At 39.3% G+C, this 16,451-nt stretch overlaps 1 protein-coding gene across 13 annotated transcripts in view; it reads left to right on the top strand.

Moving 5' to 3' along the window:
• The window catches only part of rap1gap2a (RAP1 GTPase activating protein 2a), a 95,465-nt gene that overhangs the window by 59,009 nt on the left and 20,005 nt on the right, over nucleotides 1-16,451 (top strand). For all 13 annotated transcript variants that reach the window (XM_080459650.1, XM_080459648.1, XM_080459649.1 and 10 more), the window contains one exon: nucleotides 13,935-14,019. In XM_080459650.1, coding sequence (XP_080315776.1) covers nucleotides 13,935-14,019 — 85 coding nt within the window. The remainder of the gene's footprint in view (nucleotides 1-13,934; nucleotides 14,020-16,451) is intronic.

Here is a 16,451-nt window from a genome sequence, read left to right as displayed (position 1 = left end):
AGCTGAACTGGTTTTTAAACAGCTTTCATTCACACAGCCGGTGGTTTTTGTGTGTAATTGCACATTTGCTAGCTGCATTTTCCCCCCATTTTTTCATGTTCAAACTTGAGGAGCTTTCTGTTATTGCATAGGACATTCAAAGTTTCACAAAAAAAAAAAAAGTACAATGACTGTAATATTTTCATACTTTCTAGACTGGTTGATGACCTTTGTCTCCTCCTTTCACTCACATAGATTTAGGCTTGCAAATGCAAGAGATGGACTATAAAAAACAAAACAAAAAACCTTTGTTATGCAGGTGAGACTTTTCCATCAGACATTTCTTTCATAGAGTTTTAACTACATTACTCTTCATCTCATGTCTTGTCTCAGGTCAAGATTTGTGGCTGAGTGCGGCTATTTGGACCCATTAAAGCTAAGAATCCTTACTCTTCCCGTGCTACATAGATGTTTTTAAGTTTAAATATAGTCAAACATCTGGGGAATCTTTAAAGGTCGTTTCACAGTTGTTACATTTCGGCACTAGAGAAAAACTTATAGGGCGTCTCCAATGTTTATTTTCAGTCTGTCTATGATAAGAACCCGCCAAGCCAACTAGAAGCTGCAAGTCACCCCAAACAGATGAGAACCAACAACAGTTGGTTCAGCTGTTGTCAGTACCAGTGGCAGCATGTGCCACATATCTTCTCCAGGGCCTGCATAGGCAAATGATATGACACATTACAAACTTCTTTGGTTTGGTTTGAAGAGTAAGTTAGACAGACTCATGTCTTATATCAAAATGAATAATCTTTGATGCCTTACATTAAACAGTGTAGCCACAAAGCTGCTACAGGGCCTCGTTTCATTATTTTGAGTAACATTAAACATGAAACAAACTTAAAAATGTCCTTGTTTTGCATTGATTTTGGGTCCAAGAAGAAAAGATCCTTTTTCTCTCACAGTAACCTGATTATAATATATATATATATATATATATATATATATATATATATATATATATATATATATATACGTATTTTCTTCCCAAATTCAAAGCCTCAAGACTTTTTAAATGTAACTCTGTGGAAAAAAACACACTATTTAAATGAATCTTTTTCCCCCCCCAAGAGATGTATTTAAAGTGACCAGTGGGTGAGTCTTAGCAAATTACAAAAAACAAAAAAAAATCCTTTGAGAGGGGAAGTTTGTATTTTAAAGTTCAGTCATGTTGCTTTTCTTGACCACCTTGCACAGTTTTTCCTCCGCCTGCCCTCCCACTCCCTAAACACAACCACTATTATTCACTGACTCACTAGTATTTCCAGTCTTGCTTCCTCTAATGCTTTTCCTCTCTACCCTCAGTTGCTCCCTTTTAAACCCTCTCTTTGTTTCTTTCATGTGTTTCGCTCTTTTTTTTTTTTGACTAACAGCTGACAGTGCACGCTTGAATGACCTCGCGCACAAATGCGCACAAACACGCCCACATTTCATCACGTTTGCTGACTGACAGACAACCTTGTGTCAGAGTGTAACGGATGAGATGGGATTGTCTCTAACAAGTGCCCAGAGACCCACCCAAGACAGGCCTATTTACCCAGCTCTATACAGGGGATTGAGAGCTATTTTTAGTCCGCGGAGATTCATTTATCCTCTCTTCCTTCGTTCCTTGCTCCATGGCTTTCTCTCTTTCAGCGATGGCCTGACGTCCATTCACTCTCTATTCTCTCTGTCTTCATATCGCTCTCCTGTTCTTCAGGACCTTTCCGCTGTGGTGTGGTTATCAAGTAGTCGGACGTGCTGGAGTTGAGAAAAGAGGCATCCAGTGTCGTCTGACAGATGCTTAACTCAGTTTTATTTTTCATTGACTCGAGTTAGAAAGATTGTGTGGGTTTGGTGCGTGATAAAGACAAAGGGGGCTCCGGGAAATGAATGTGATTAGGCAGAATTCATGGCATTTCCACTGATATGGCAGAGAGTGTGGAAATGCGGCACGTCTACAGAGGACAAAAACCTTGACATGTTTAAATCTAAAGTTTTGAATTTGAGCAGAGGAGCTGATTCCAAATGGACCCGTGTGTACCTACGTATATGATGGCCTTTGTGGCTCTCATAGTTTTTTGTATTTCAATAACACATGTGCGATTCATGTAAAATAAGCAGAGACATAAGCTTCTAATAAAGTATTTCAAAATGGAAACTTCAAAGTTGTGCACAATTTAAGTTTTTTATACACATCAAGCTTCAACTTGGCGACTACTCAGTGTTTGTTGACTATTTCAGATGTTTATGATGTCCAATGATTTTTTTTAACACTCCTAAAATATTTTCTCAATATTTAGCATTTCTCCTGGTGCTTTCAAGGTTTTCCCTGGGAACTCCACTTCTTCCCACAGTCCAAAGTCATGTTTGCTTATGTGATAAGTCTTAATTTCCTGAAGGTGTGAGGGAGTGTGTTGGTGATTGTACATCTCTCTGTAATGGCCTGGGTATCAATTGGTGATGGTGACTTGTGAAAGATTAGATAACTTTCTATTCCATGAACCCCTGACTTTGCTAAAGGGAGAAAGAAGATAAAACTGCAGGAAAATGTTCGAATTGTGTCAGAGGAAGTGCCGGTAATCAAAAGGAGCATTCCTCAGATATCTTGTCACCTTTTATAGTCACAGGAAATGTCATTTGTTGGAATTCTCCCATTTAGGTCTGGATCTGAAGGTTAATGCACTCACTGAAACCATACAGTCCCTCCCCTGCACATTTAGTCTCAGTGTCAGTGTTGCTTTCCACACAATGGAAGAATGTAGGCTAATTAACTGCGTCAAGCACAACAAAAGACAAACGGCATAAACATGATCCGGTGGCCTTTATCAGTGTCTGTCTGCTGCTTCGAGGTAAATACACATAAGTGTCCATCAGAGGTCTCCTGGCACTGATTGTGCAGCGAGATAGAAAACAACACAGACATTTCAAAGGTAAGACAAAAGCTGCAGTATGCAACCTTTTACTAGCGCCTGCTGTTTTCCTCTGATGTGTTCTGTATGTCAACGATGCCGGTCATTTGTTGTTTGAAATGTCAGTATTTGGGTCGATAATTTTGGCTACAACATTTTGTAGGTGCTCAGTGCGGTGGCGATACAGTGAGCCGTAACTGTCTAGGGGCAACAAACTTGCTGCAGTATAATTAACCTGCTTTTCCTTGGGAGGAATGAAATGACGCACACAGTCATAGTTTCCCTGGGTGGGACTATGTACTTGGAGAGGGCGAGACCTTCACTGGTGTCAGTTTAGCCCAACGCTTAGATTAATTACAGAAATACCTAGGAGAGGAGAGGAGAGGAGAGGTCTAAAAGTGGAGGGGAGAGCACCAAAAACACAGGGAGAAAGAGGAAAACAGACCATAGGAACAAAGCCTTGATAAATGCTCCTAATACCTCTGGTTATGTGCTGTGCTTTTACTAAAGGTTAAAAATTAAACCCCTTTCTCTTCGTTTCTCTGGGTTGAGTTTACTTCCAGCGTTATGAGCTAATTATATCCCATTTCACACAGAGATTCCACAACACTGCTGTATTGAGTTCCCCCATTGACACCAGCACTTAGCAATTTTTTTCACAGAATCTAGCAAACAGCACTCGGTGGCTTCTCGCACCAGAAATGTGTTAGATGTTCAGCTTATGTGTGTTTGTGTGTGTGTGTGTGTCTGTGTGTTTTGAACAAACGCTCTTGTAGGATACACCTAACAATAGTGGACCTAACAAAATGATCCATGTTTTCCAAAAAGGGTTATAATGTCGTTTTATGATGACAATTAGATTAAAGTTAGAGTTGGGGTCAAGGTTAATTAGGTGTGATGGTTAAGGTTGGGGTTATTGGTAATGTATTAACAGTTGAACCCTGCTGACCCACAATAAAGGGGCTTTTGCTCCCATTGAGTTAACGTGAAGAATCACATTGAAATTTGGTAGAATAAAGTTAGGAATGGGTCCAGGTTGTGGTAAAGTTTAGTGTAGTCTAGGAAGTGGGCAGGAAATCAATGAGCATCGAGGCAATGGCTCTGAGCAGTGTGAAATTGTATTGTGTGCATGTGAGTGCCTTTGTCACCCCACCGTTTATACCGATAGCTTCGAGCCGCTATCGTGCCTCTGTTAGTACCTCTGTTGCTTGCACAGCGGGGGGGGGGGGGACAGAGATGGTGGAATGACATTGAGCCTCCCCCATTCAACCTCTGTGGCATTCACACTGATGATAAGGCAGAAAAAGGTGCAACAGCTGTTGCAACAGCTAGTTGGGTCCTGTTGTACTCTATCATTGTAAGAGCGCTTTGAGATGTTTGTTGATGTGATTTAGCGCTTTACAAATAAAATTGAATTGAATTGAAATTGAATTGAAACAAACAGCCTCTGTGAGAAGTGGTTATGAAAAACAATTAAATGTCTGAAATGACTTTATGTTGAGGTCCTCCTTTTGTCATTAAAACAGGTCTGATCAGGCATCGACTTCATTTAAACACACGTGTTAGGGAAATTGTGCAAAATATACACCAGATTCACCTTCACTGTACGATCACCAGTCAGCCAACTCGCTGGTGAACTGGTAAACCATAACACCTGCTGCTCTGACGAGTGTCTGTTCAACTTGTCCAGTAATCATAAGACAATCAGTTGTACTCACTCACTTTTTCAACCTGAAGGTGCTTTTGAGGACCATTAACACTTTTTTAAGTCAAAATGACGATTTTTGCAGTACATTGTGTGGAAGGGAACCACACATTTTTATTATTGATAGCCTAAAATGTATTTTCATGACATTTATGTCCCTAATTTTCTTTGAAAGGTTTTATTATATTGCTGGATCTTCTACGCAATTGAGTACTGCTGTAAATATGGCAGGCAATATTTGCTTAATGTGGCTTTTTGAGCATGTTATGCATATTTCTAAGTGTAAAACTTGCACTACAGTGAGTTAGATCTAACGCATCACACGACTGTTTTAATATAATATAGCAGGTGTATTGCCACAACAAAGAGGCAAGAAGTATACAGATGATGTCTGGTCAATTTTATTTTTTCTATATAAATTATAGTAATTCTATACAAGCAATACTCATAAAAGTGTTTCATACTGCCGTTTAAACATATATACTGTGATTGTAATTAACGAAGCGTTGATAGAGTTGAATTAACTGTGGAGAAATACAAGGTTAAATTTATTAACTTTATTGACAACTGTTTAAGAGTCAGCAGACAGTTTTTATTGTTGTTGCTGATCTGATGTGAAGATTTTTTTGTTTTTACGAGAGAAAAATGATGCAGAACTAACTAATGTCTGTAAGATGAGAGGTGAACAAAGTTGAAACACTTTTGCAGTGAATTAATGTCATGGAGAACATTTTGTCTGTGCAACTCTTTGTGCTTGTGAACTCGGGTTTCAGCCTCTCCGACACATAAATAAGTTGTTAGGGTGATAATGACAAAGAGTGTCTTCATGCGCCTGTGCCACTGTGCCATTGTATAATGTGATATAATAGGGTCTGGAGTGGAGTTTCACCTGCGAATAAAGTGGAATATACACACACAGGTCCACATACAAACTCAAAATGTATTTATTATCCTGTTTTGTCACAGAAAGAATTGCCAAGTTTGTATATATATATATATATATATATATATATATATATATATATATATATATATATATATATATATATATATATATATATATATATAAAACCTTGTTTTCCGAGTTGCTTACTACAAGCCCATTATTTTCCCACAAAGTTATATATTAACTTGGAGATACAGTGTTTAAATGTCTCTTTTCACCAGAGGCACACTGTCCTCGCTGTCTCTTCCTCTTTGAGATGTGTGTAACATTTCAGGTTGTCTGGGCGGACGGTCTAATCTTCTGCCTCCTATCCACTTTGTATCTATTCTTACTGCAGTAAGAAAGAGGGGGCGAGGCCCGATGTTCCCACAGGAAATAGCCGCCAACTTGGACTGCAGTTGCCTCCTAATTTTTGCTCTCCCGACCTTGCCACATATCTGGGATGCCCGTGCGCTCCTGTTGGACAGCTGAGTGACTCGTACATCCATTTCTTACCACTCAACGTGGAGCGGACTTTGTCACAGTCGATGGCTTCAGGGGGAAATTGAGGAAGGACAGAAAGATGAAGTGGTTGTAAATTAAATTGCTTAAAGGCTGTTAAAGGGCCCGTGATGTGTCTTTCACTGTAAAGGGCTATTTATGAGTGGATGTATATGACTGCCAGTCAAGATCGAATAATATTCAGCTAATGTTTAAGAGGATTTGGACAAAATGAATCAAACTTTTTTCGTCCGTGCAATTTAACTTCACCTCCCAGCACGTGTTTGGTAACATCATTCTCTTCAAGCAGTTCCTTCGAGGTGCAGCTGTCAGATCTAATGTGTGACACCGCAGAGGATTTTGCTGTGCAGTTTATCGTAATTTTTTTATTGTCAGTCTCTTTTAATATAAATCAGGACTGTTGCGACCGACTCCTCCCCTGCAGGCTGCCTTGTGTCCGCTGTGCACTACGCTCTCCTACTCTTTCTCTTTGTCTCCAATTACAGATAGATTAATTCGATTACAGAAACCATGAGATGTGTAATTGGCCAATCAGCATGGAGATCAGGCTTCCCATCGAGTTTCATAGCAAATATTGAGACGTACTTGAAACAGGACTGCACTGTCGGTCCCTGGGAGAGGCTCCTTTACTCTCTCTGTCACCTCCTCCTTCTATCACTGTCCTCTGTTCTTTATTTTTTTATCATCTCTCTGCCCTCCATCACTCCGATTTCCCGTTTTCACCGCCCGTATCTCTTCTTCTGGGATCAGTCGTTCATGCAGAGGTGTGTAAAACACAGAGATGTCACTCTCTCACACACTCCGCTCAGCTCTGAATCTCGACCAGTCCCAGCCTGCCTTGTCATGTAAAAGTTATCTCACTGGTCTGATCAATACATGAAATAACAGAGCAGTATTACCGTCCCTCCCTCATCCGTCTCTCTCTCTTCTCACGAACACACACACACTAGGCCAGCATCATTTCATAAACCAGATGACTGTGTAGAAGTAATTAGTGTTGAATCATCGATAATTAGCAGCAGTCAAACGCAAGGAGGATTACAGGCATGCAACAAGAATCCAACTTGTAATAGTTTGGATGCAAATGTGGAACATGATCTGTAATTTCTTTGAGTTTACAACCAATTAATCTTGGCTTGAGGTGACACAGGCTTGAGTTAAATTACATCTTTTTTTTATTCACCCTTCAATATTCACCCAGCAACAGAAACTCTTGAAGATTTGTGGGTAAAATACATTTTCTTAATGGGTCTTGGAAACCAGACGAGATGCACACAGTCTAACGTAGTTGCCATAGGGTCCTGCTCGCCGGTATTTAATGAAGTAATGTAGTTGTATGGCAGTCAGTGGCCTTTGGCAGGCTGCGACATTTCTGCATCATGTTGTCTGTACCGGCTTGGAGCCAGACGGCTGAATGCAATTTGACCTTATGTTTCCCTCCACAGTCCAGATGCTGACTTCCTCTAAAGCAGAAGTGAAGGTTTTGAGCAGAAATGTACTCTTCAAGATATTTATGGAAAATTCAATCATTTCCTCATGGAGCCATGAACCAATTTATAAATGTTAACAATGTTTACCCCCATTTAATTCTTTCTGTTCTTGCACCTTTCTTTTGAGAAAGCGGTGGCTCACTTGGTGGACGACATGGACCATCTTCTGAACTTTAAGTTGACAATTTGCCTTCTTTGTATCCTTGGTGAGTTATACAATATTGGCTCACAATGGAGCTGTTGATAGTTGTGTGTGTGTGTTACTGTGTTACTGATCATGTAAATTGAGTTTGAGCAGCAAAATTGATAAGTATTCAAATTAAAGGCAAAGGGCAAACACTCCAAGGCACATGTTTGGGCACCCGGAATAGGTAGCACCTATAGCACAGCTCGTCTACACCTTTCGTAGCATTCGTGGCATTTTCTTCTAAATCTTCCAGTTTTATGAGATTCCTTGGCTGTATTGCGTACAACTGCTCTTTTAAGGGCGTCCACTGATATTCAAGAAAGTTCCATTAGACTGTAATTGTCATGGTGTAACCTTCAGCTCGGCCTCTTGGGGTTTTCCATCATGAGTCGTCCTCTTTACAACTTCAGCTTCCTTTCAGATGGTGTTACGTTTGCTTCCACAATCTGTTGGAATTAAATTGAATCCATTCTCCCCTCTACTCTTGAAACGTTCCCTGTGCCATTGGCTACATTACAACCCCGAAGCACGATCAACCCACGCTCATGTTTAACAGTTAAAATGTTATTCTTTCTTCTCCAAACATACCTCATTTATTAGTTAGGACGCAGGGGAGGTTTTCTCCTTATTATTCTATTAAGGCCATATTTGTTCAGGTGTTACACAACAATATACCACAACTCCAGAGTCAGGCAAAGCTTTTCTAGATGCCTTTTGCTATCAAACAGGGGATTCTGGCTTGATGTTATAGCAAACCTTAGGTAGTTTTCTCTGATATCTCTCTTGGTCTACCAGACATCAACTCCTCCTGTTAACTCCCAATTCTTAATTGCATATCGAACTGAGGAAATCGGTAACTGAAAACACCTCGCTATCTTCTTGTAGTCTTATCCTGCTTTGTGGGCATAAATCATTTTCATTTTCAGATTGCTTGGCAACTGCACTCAGTGAACCCTTGGCTGTTGATTATTGGGAAATGGTTAGAGTCTGGGTATTTACAAAGCTTTGAGATTTGCAAACACCTGGCCTTTCCTAACAATTATGGTGAACCAGTCATTATAACAAACTAAATAAGACCTAATACCTTGATCAAAGTTATCTGAGAGGTAATGTGTCCTGGGATTAACATTCTTTTACGACTTTCTGTTTTTCACTCTAAAACTGTAGAAAACAAAAATAAATCTCTAATATTAGTTGCACTATATTACTTCATGGCTTTTAGAGATCCTCTTCCATTTGCTTAACTGTTACATTAAGAGAAAGTTGTCCATGGTTGCCCAAACTTTTGCAAGTCACTTTTGTGTAGGCCTTCATCGTACAATTGCAATAGTAGTCAACTGCTGAGTCAAATCTAAATTCCCCGTGGCAGTTGGTGTTCATAATAATCATGGCATATTGAATATCTCTTTTGCTCGGCGCAAAGCTGCACATGTGTTACTTTCAGATGGAAACAGTTGTCCAACGCCTGCCATGCCTAAATAGCAAATACTTGTGCTCAACTGTGCATCCATGGACTGAAAAAATGAGGTGTGGTCAGACACATTGGTTGCACATTGCTATCTGCAGGCTGAGAAAGGTAATGGTGCTATTGACCAAACCCCTATCTTAAGTGAAGGATGTTCCCAAACAATATGGACTTTTGTATTGTGCAGCTTTTTTTTTAAGCTTTTAATTTGAGATTACTAACTACATGCAGGGGGGTCTCTGTAGTGAACTATAAAGCCACTTGTTAATGTATGCATATGTTATGTACTTTTATTTTTCACACAGCATCTGTTCTCTGTTCTGAACTTCCACTGTCAGTGTAATACCAAAACTCAAGCTCTCGGAGCAGTGGGCACAAGCAAACGTCCATGAACACGTTCAGGGCGCAAGCCAAGATCTTAGGGGAGCCTCTGACGCTCGGATTTATCAAACCACCATTTGTATGTTCGTCTTTCCATGAGGTGGTCCAGAGACCCAAAAATAAAATAGGTGGGAAGTTTTGCTGTAAAATAGTTTGATAGATTTTGCACGCAAGACATGCAATATAAAAACAGCAAAAGTATACATAAACATACCCAAATGTTCTTAAGACATTTAAAATTTGACCAAAATTAATGGAGAGAGATGAGATGACACTGTTATTAATATGATAAATTACTTTTCACTTTACAGTTATTATAGGTAAATTTAACGCAACACATTGCGTATGAACTCAACTTAATCCCAACTCGAACTCAAACTCTGAACTCTTTATGTGTGTATATTGTCATCACCATGACAACAAAGTACTTACAAAAAGCCGCGGTTATCTGACATTTAGAGAGGTAAGGATTTGTTGGTCCCATTGAGTCTGCTGTGATGGTTATAAAACCAAATTTTATTAGTGATAGTGGTCGTAAAGACGAGACTATGGTAAGATAGGGTTACAGTTTGGCCCTTTTAAAGTGAAGGCAGGCTCATGATTAATGTTTATAAGCTGGTAGCTCAAGGTCAAGATTTGGTGACTAATCAGTTAATTTCAATGCACAAACCAGACCAATTATTCCTTTAAAACACAAAGACACAACATTCTTTATAAGGTTATTCAACAAAAACTAGGTATTTATCTGAATTAATTTTCACAAAAATGAAGGATTCTTCTTTGTAATTTCTTTTTGGCTTCGTGCCTTAATTCTTTCACTGGACTTTTTTTTTTTTTCTTTGCTCATAGAAATCAAACGCTTGTGAGCAGAACAAAGACATAAAGCATACTGTGCTCCATCTTCAGGCTTATAATTTCTTACTGTTCATATTAAAGTTTTTCTATTGTTTGGCTCAGTTAACAGATTTTAATCAACTTTCACAGAACATGATATCAAAGACATGTGCTGTTGAAAAAAGTACAGACCCACATACCCTTGTATTCACAATCAGAATAGAAACATGTTGTTAATCCCAGAGGGAAATGAAAGAAATACTTAAGAAATAAAAGCTTTCAAAGATTGTGTCACTACATGACAGGCACACGCTGAGGAGCTTTGAAGTAAGAGACGAACCTCCAAGCTTAGTCACCACTTCCTGCACTTCACCAACTCAGGCCCAGGACTGAATACGTACCTTTGGTGGTACCCTTAACCCAAGCACCAGCCTCAGAGTGCCCTACTGCATAGTCTCTCCACATTTCTAGTCTGTGACTCACTTTCTCCGTGAGGTGTTCTCACTCTCTGAATTGCTCGGTTGCCTCCTCCCTGCTGCTGGCCCTCCCTTCCCGGGTGGGAGTCGGTTGCGGTGACGTAGCTGTCGTTGTATTGACACAAAGACGATGTCTGGGCTGCAAGTACAGCAGCTCCTCATCCTTCCCTCGCTCGTTCACAGGGCACACCTAATCTCTCTCTCTGCAAACAGCCTCTCTTGTGTGCAGGTGTGAGCGGAGAAGGCAATGAGCTTGGTGTCGTCGCTGTGCCCATAAGGGACAGCGACAGAGACACAGCCAGGAACGCTGGTGTGAGCAAGCTTTTGCTTTTCACAGGGCCGTGCCACAAAGCCACGGGCCTCCCTCTCACCTGCAGGCTGAAAAATACAAACTATAAACCATGCCTATCACAGACATTCTCTCCAATCTGTCCTCTGTCTTATCCCAGTATGTACACCGTCAAGTCTTGGTTGCTGCGAGCGGGTGCAGTACAGCTGCACATTGGCGACACAGCGGTGCATTGTGTGAATGCTGAGCCCATGGAAAAGAAGTGGTCTATGTGGGCTTTTAATCTACACAGAGGAATAAAATGGATAGGGCTGAGCCCGCTTTGGGTTTGACCTGAAATGTCTTTTGGGTGGAGACTTTAGTGTTCACTGCCTCTGATTTTCCATCTTTGTTTGGGTGTCTGTGAGGCTCATAAACTCTGTAAGACAACTTTATGAACAGCAGCTGAACTGAATGTTTCTTTTACTTAACATTGAGCAGGTTGTTTTTTTTCTTCTTCTTTTTTAAGCTCTCCCCAAGCTTGTTTCCTACAAGTCAATGAGTGTCATTGCTGCTCACAACCTATTTATATAGGTTGTGAGCAGCTGGATAAAAGACAAGAGCTGTCAAGGTGACTTTATTAATACCTGTAGGTGGAGTCTTCAGCTGAGATTTATGTCTGGCAAATGAAAACAAAGGAAAAGTGATTCCTCATAATCTTTTCATGAAAACTATTCCAGTCTCTTCTTGTCCCCGCATCTACTTAATTTGAGGTGATCAATTACAATGCTAAATACAACTTTTTTTTTTTTTTTTTTACAAACCATTTGCATTCAGTTTGGATGTTTTTCCTGTTGGTTTTAACTGGCTACTTCGGTGTGACTGTATCGTCTGTCTCACTGTGTTACAACTTTGATGGACTGGCTACCTTTCTTGGGTGTGAATAAAACTCAATCAGGACATATGTATAAGTACACATAAGCGCAAAGCCAATTGGAGGTGCATGTAAACAGATATTATATCTTATGGACATTTAATATACACATTAAAAGGGCACACAATGATGTGCAAAACAACGAAGACGGATCATATGTGAAATACACAGTACACAGTATGTTCATTTCATTTTATTGCAAGAAAACATCACTGCAAATGGACATAATTGAGTAAGCACAAATACTGGTCATTTGTTTGACTAAAAACAGAAGTTTCAATTATAGAGTCATTATTAGGAGACTATAACAAAACTAAACCAACACATGTTCATGAAAGAAACTAACTTTGGCTGCCAACCTCCAGGGTCTTCACTTAGCAGATTGAAACAGCAAAGAGTCATTTGACACTTGAGTGCGTGTTTTGGTTTCCGCTCTGTAAAATATTCCATTTAAAGAAAAAAAAAAATCTTTCATAGTTTAGTGATTTGAAGACTCTTGGCTTAAATGATGCTTTAGTCCACAGAATAGGAACTGGAGCAGAGCAGAACCATGAAAAACAAAACCCAGAGTGGGCAGACTCTCCGCTCTCCTGCTGATGTGTAAGAAACACCATCAAGCTGACACAAGATGTTATCCTGTTACCATAATACTGCTGATATTTTCAGTGACATCCTGAGGTAAATTTTAAATTGGCATACCTCCTCCTCACCATATGCATTGTCCGACTGCCCTGGAAAACATCTTTGACTCTGTAACTTTTTGTTTCCATACACTTCGTATTTGTACTTATATGTATACGTACATATGTTGGTATTGACAGAACATATACCGGTCGAGCTATTACTTTTGTATTATTTGGGTTGTTTTGTGTTCTGTACTAGCTGTCTGTGTCAGAGTGAGTCGTACGTCTAGTTGTACGTGTATTTGAGTGAGAATTCTTGTTCCATCGTGGTGAGATAGTTGGTGGGCTTCAGCAGGTCAATGACCCTTTTGATACTAGAAGCAATGTAAGTGGAACATAGTAAATATGCATCGGGTCATTTCATATATAGCCGGTCATATTTGTTAATATTCAGGCACTAAAAGGATGCAGATATCTGAGAATGGTTAGTTTAAGCCCACTGATGCAATTTTGTGTGTCTTTTAAGTAGTTAAAGCTTTTAGGTATTTTGAGTGAGTGCCGTTCAGGTGAACTGCCTTTTTTTTTGTTTGGCTTAGTTCATGTGTGTTTGTTTGGTTTATCTTATGAACAGTTTAGGTTCATGATATTGAATAATTGATGAAAAACGTTTTTTTGTTTAACATAAGTAAGGTATTTGGTTTTTGTCATTGTTGTCAATTTTTTCACTGTTAAACGAATTACAGTTTATTTTTACTAGTAGTAGGTTAATCTCTGGTTTGGGGATCAGGAAGGGTGAATTTCCTTTATAGTTTTTGCTTTGTATTTGTATTCATAAATGTTTTGACATGCAATGTTGGTATTTTGTAAAGTTGTCCTCGAATGCTTATTTGATGTCATGACTCTTAAAGGGTTTTAGTTCATTTAAGTTTAGGTTAGTTTAACCAGGCTTAGGTTATGTTTGTATTCCATAGCAAAGCAAAGGATGTGAAAATTAAAACGTGAACAATGTGAAATTGTGTTTGACAAGAATGGGGTAGAGTAATTTTTGCCCATTTTCCATTCAAAACAACGGGATTCTAGCACTTCAATCAACCTGTGCGCATAATTGAGAATGAATTACCTTTAATGAAAGCGGAACAGTTCGGTGGTCATGGATGTCCACAAAAATTTACCTTTTGTTCTTCTTTTCTACAGGAAACAAGAGCTGCTGAACATTTCCAACGTCCCTCTGGGAGAATGCCCCCCCTCACCGCCCCGCACCGCGCCACCCAGCATGAAGGTGAGACACGCGCACACGCTCACATCTCCACACAAATGGAGGGATTAGCACATTTTAGATGGATATTAATTTATTGACTTTTTCATTGACATTCTTTGGCCCTCCAGCCCTTTACGCCGAGTAGAAAATCTATTCTGATTCCTCTCAGTTAGAAATCCTGTTAGCAAGCAAAGCATTTCTGAGACGGTGACAAACTGCAGTGTCACAAAAACTGTTTACAGCCTGACGCATATTACATAACATTTTAAGCAAAGCTAATGGTTTTTTTTTTTGGTTGTTGTTTTTTGTGGCTGGCGATGCTTTAAGTCACATCGTTTATGTCACTTATAATCCATCCTGCAGTTTACCTTTTCTTGACAGCCTGTGTTTTTAATGAGCTGTAACACATAAATATTCAGTATTTGAAGATACACGTCCACGTAATGCATTAGAAAAATACTCATTACCCCGTTTGAGGATTTTATTTTTGCACTATTATGTGAAACACATGTACAGTAAGACTTTAAGGGGATGAAATCTCAGCTTTGAGCGAATCCTATTAAAGTACGATACCCCATCATTCACTCACAAATTAAGCAAACATGTTGATGTACGTGTGTAAAGTAAATCCCTCTTTTCTCTGTGTGACTGCTTCTCGAGGCACCAAGTGCTGTAATCCTTTTTGTCAGTGTCTGCTTGACGTTAAAAAAAAAGAAAAAGGGATTACCTCTGGAGGGAGGAGGAATAAGGCCCCGAGATGCAAAGCTGATGCAAGAGCTTGACTGTGTTGTGTACGACTGCCATACTTTAGATCTTGGTTCAATTTTTTTTTTTTTTACTTGAGAATCCTCTTGAAATCCCAGTATGTGTTGTACGATACCTTGAAATCCTAGGAATTATCAACGGACTCCTATGTGCACACCTTGTACCTCTGGTCCTGCACCTACTCGGTTTTTATTTTATTTTCAGCGCTTGTTTCCAGGGCTTACCTTGGTTGTTGTTGCCTTTACTGACATGTGAAATTGTTATGATACGGACCTCTGGATAGGTCTCCAAGGACTGTGTTGCGTTTTGCTTCTCGTCATCGAGCAAGTGAGCTTCTCAGGTTGGCAAATGAAAGGCTGCGTTATGAGAAGAGGACGTGTGGTGAATGGAGTACAATGAGTCATGAGAAGCTACAGTAGGATGTTTTGAAGCGTTCTCCTTTATACAAACGGTTTCCTGACCACAAATTGTCAAGTTCAGTTGAGCTTGAATGCCCCCCCAAAAAAATAAACCATTAGACTCAAAACTGAATATGAGTACAGATTAAAATCATCTGCTTGTAAAAGATTGTATTCCTCAAGAGTTGTTACACTTCAAGAGAAGATATTTCTTTATAAGATTCTCAGGCGTGATATTTTTCAGACTCGTAACTCAACCGAAAATGTTATGTTTTCTTAAAAGCAACAATGCTTTCCAAAGAAACATTAGCAAGAGTGATACGCTGGAAATAAATGACTCCTCTTATTAGAGGAAGCAAGTTATCGTAAATCACCTGGAAATAGGCTTTTATTACTGGATTTACTGAAGACAACGCCGATGGAGAAACCATAAAGAGCAGGGAGAGTGATTAAGCGATTGATCATGGTTAGAAATGGATGACTCAGATGGAAAAGAACGTATATTTCATATGTGGTGGATACACAACCACAGCCAGAAATCATCAATTTCCCTCTTGATTTGTGTCTGACGTTTGGCAATTATGAATCACTAACCAGCAATTTTGCTGCCAGCTCGTGTTTTAATGGTCAGCATGTCATCGTCACTGTCACACGGATGGGACAAGTCATGATCTATAATTTCATATAATCACAGCACCTCAATTCAAAAAGCTTTTTAAAAAAAAGAAAGTCAATTAATCTAATTTTAGCATGCACATGTTTAATCAGTTTTAGTGTGTGTTGATTTTAATGCTTAACTCTAGTATAAGATCTGAGAAATCCTTCTACAACACAAATTTAGCGACTCATTAAAGGAGAAATATTTCAGCTACATCATGCTTTACAATTTTTAATCCCAGTTTTTGTAAATGGAGTCTGGTTGGTTTAAAAAAAAAAAAAAAGCAAAAAAAAAAAAAAAAGCAAGAGGGATGCATCTCTTTTAGCGATATATAAAAGGAAAGCTACGAGTTGCAAATTGAAGATGTGAAACTCTTCACACTTCTTTAGCGATTTAAAGCATCTTGCGGTTTGTCAACAGCAGCAACTTGTCAAAACTCGCTTCATCTTGATCATTTTCAACAACAGGTTGATCTTTATACAATATGTTGGTACAATATTTGGCACATTCATTTCTTTTAACTTTTGGTAGAATGTTGCTCCTTTTGCCCTCTTGCTAATTTAATCTATATAAAAGTTCTGAGCACGCACACTCGGCATTTAAAAACCTGAGAGAAACATGAAAAGCATTTG

The sequence above is a fragment of the Lipophrys pholis genome (assembly GCF_963383615.2).
Source record: "Lipophrys pholis genome assembly, chromosome: 3".
Lineage (NCBI taxonomy): Eukaryota > Metazoa > Chordata > Actinopteri > Blenniiformes > Blenniidae > Lipophrys > Lipophrys pholis.
This window is presented reverse-complemented; position numbering and strand designations above follow the sequence as displayed.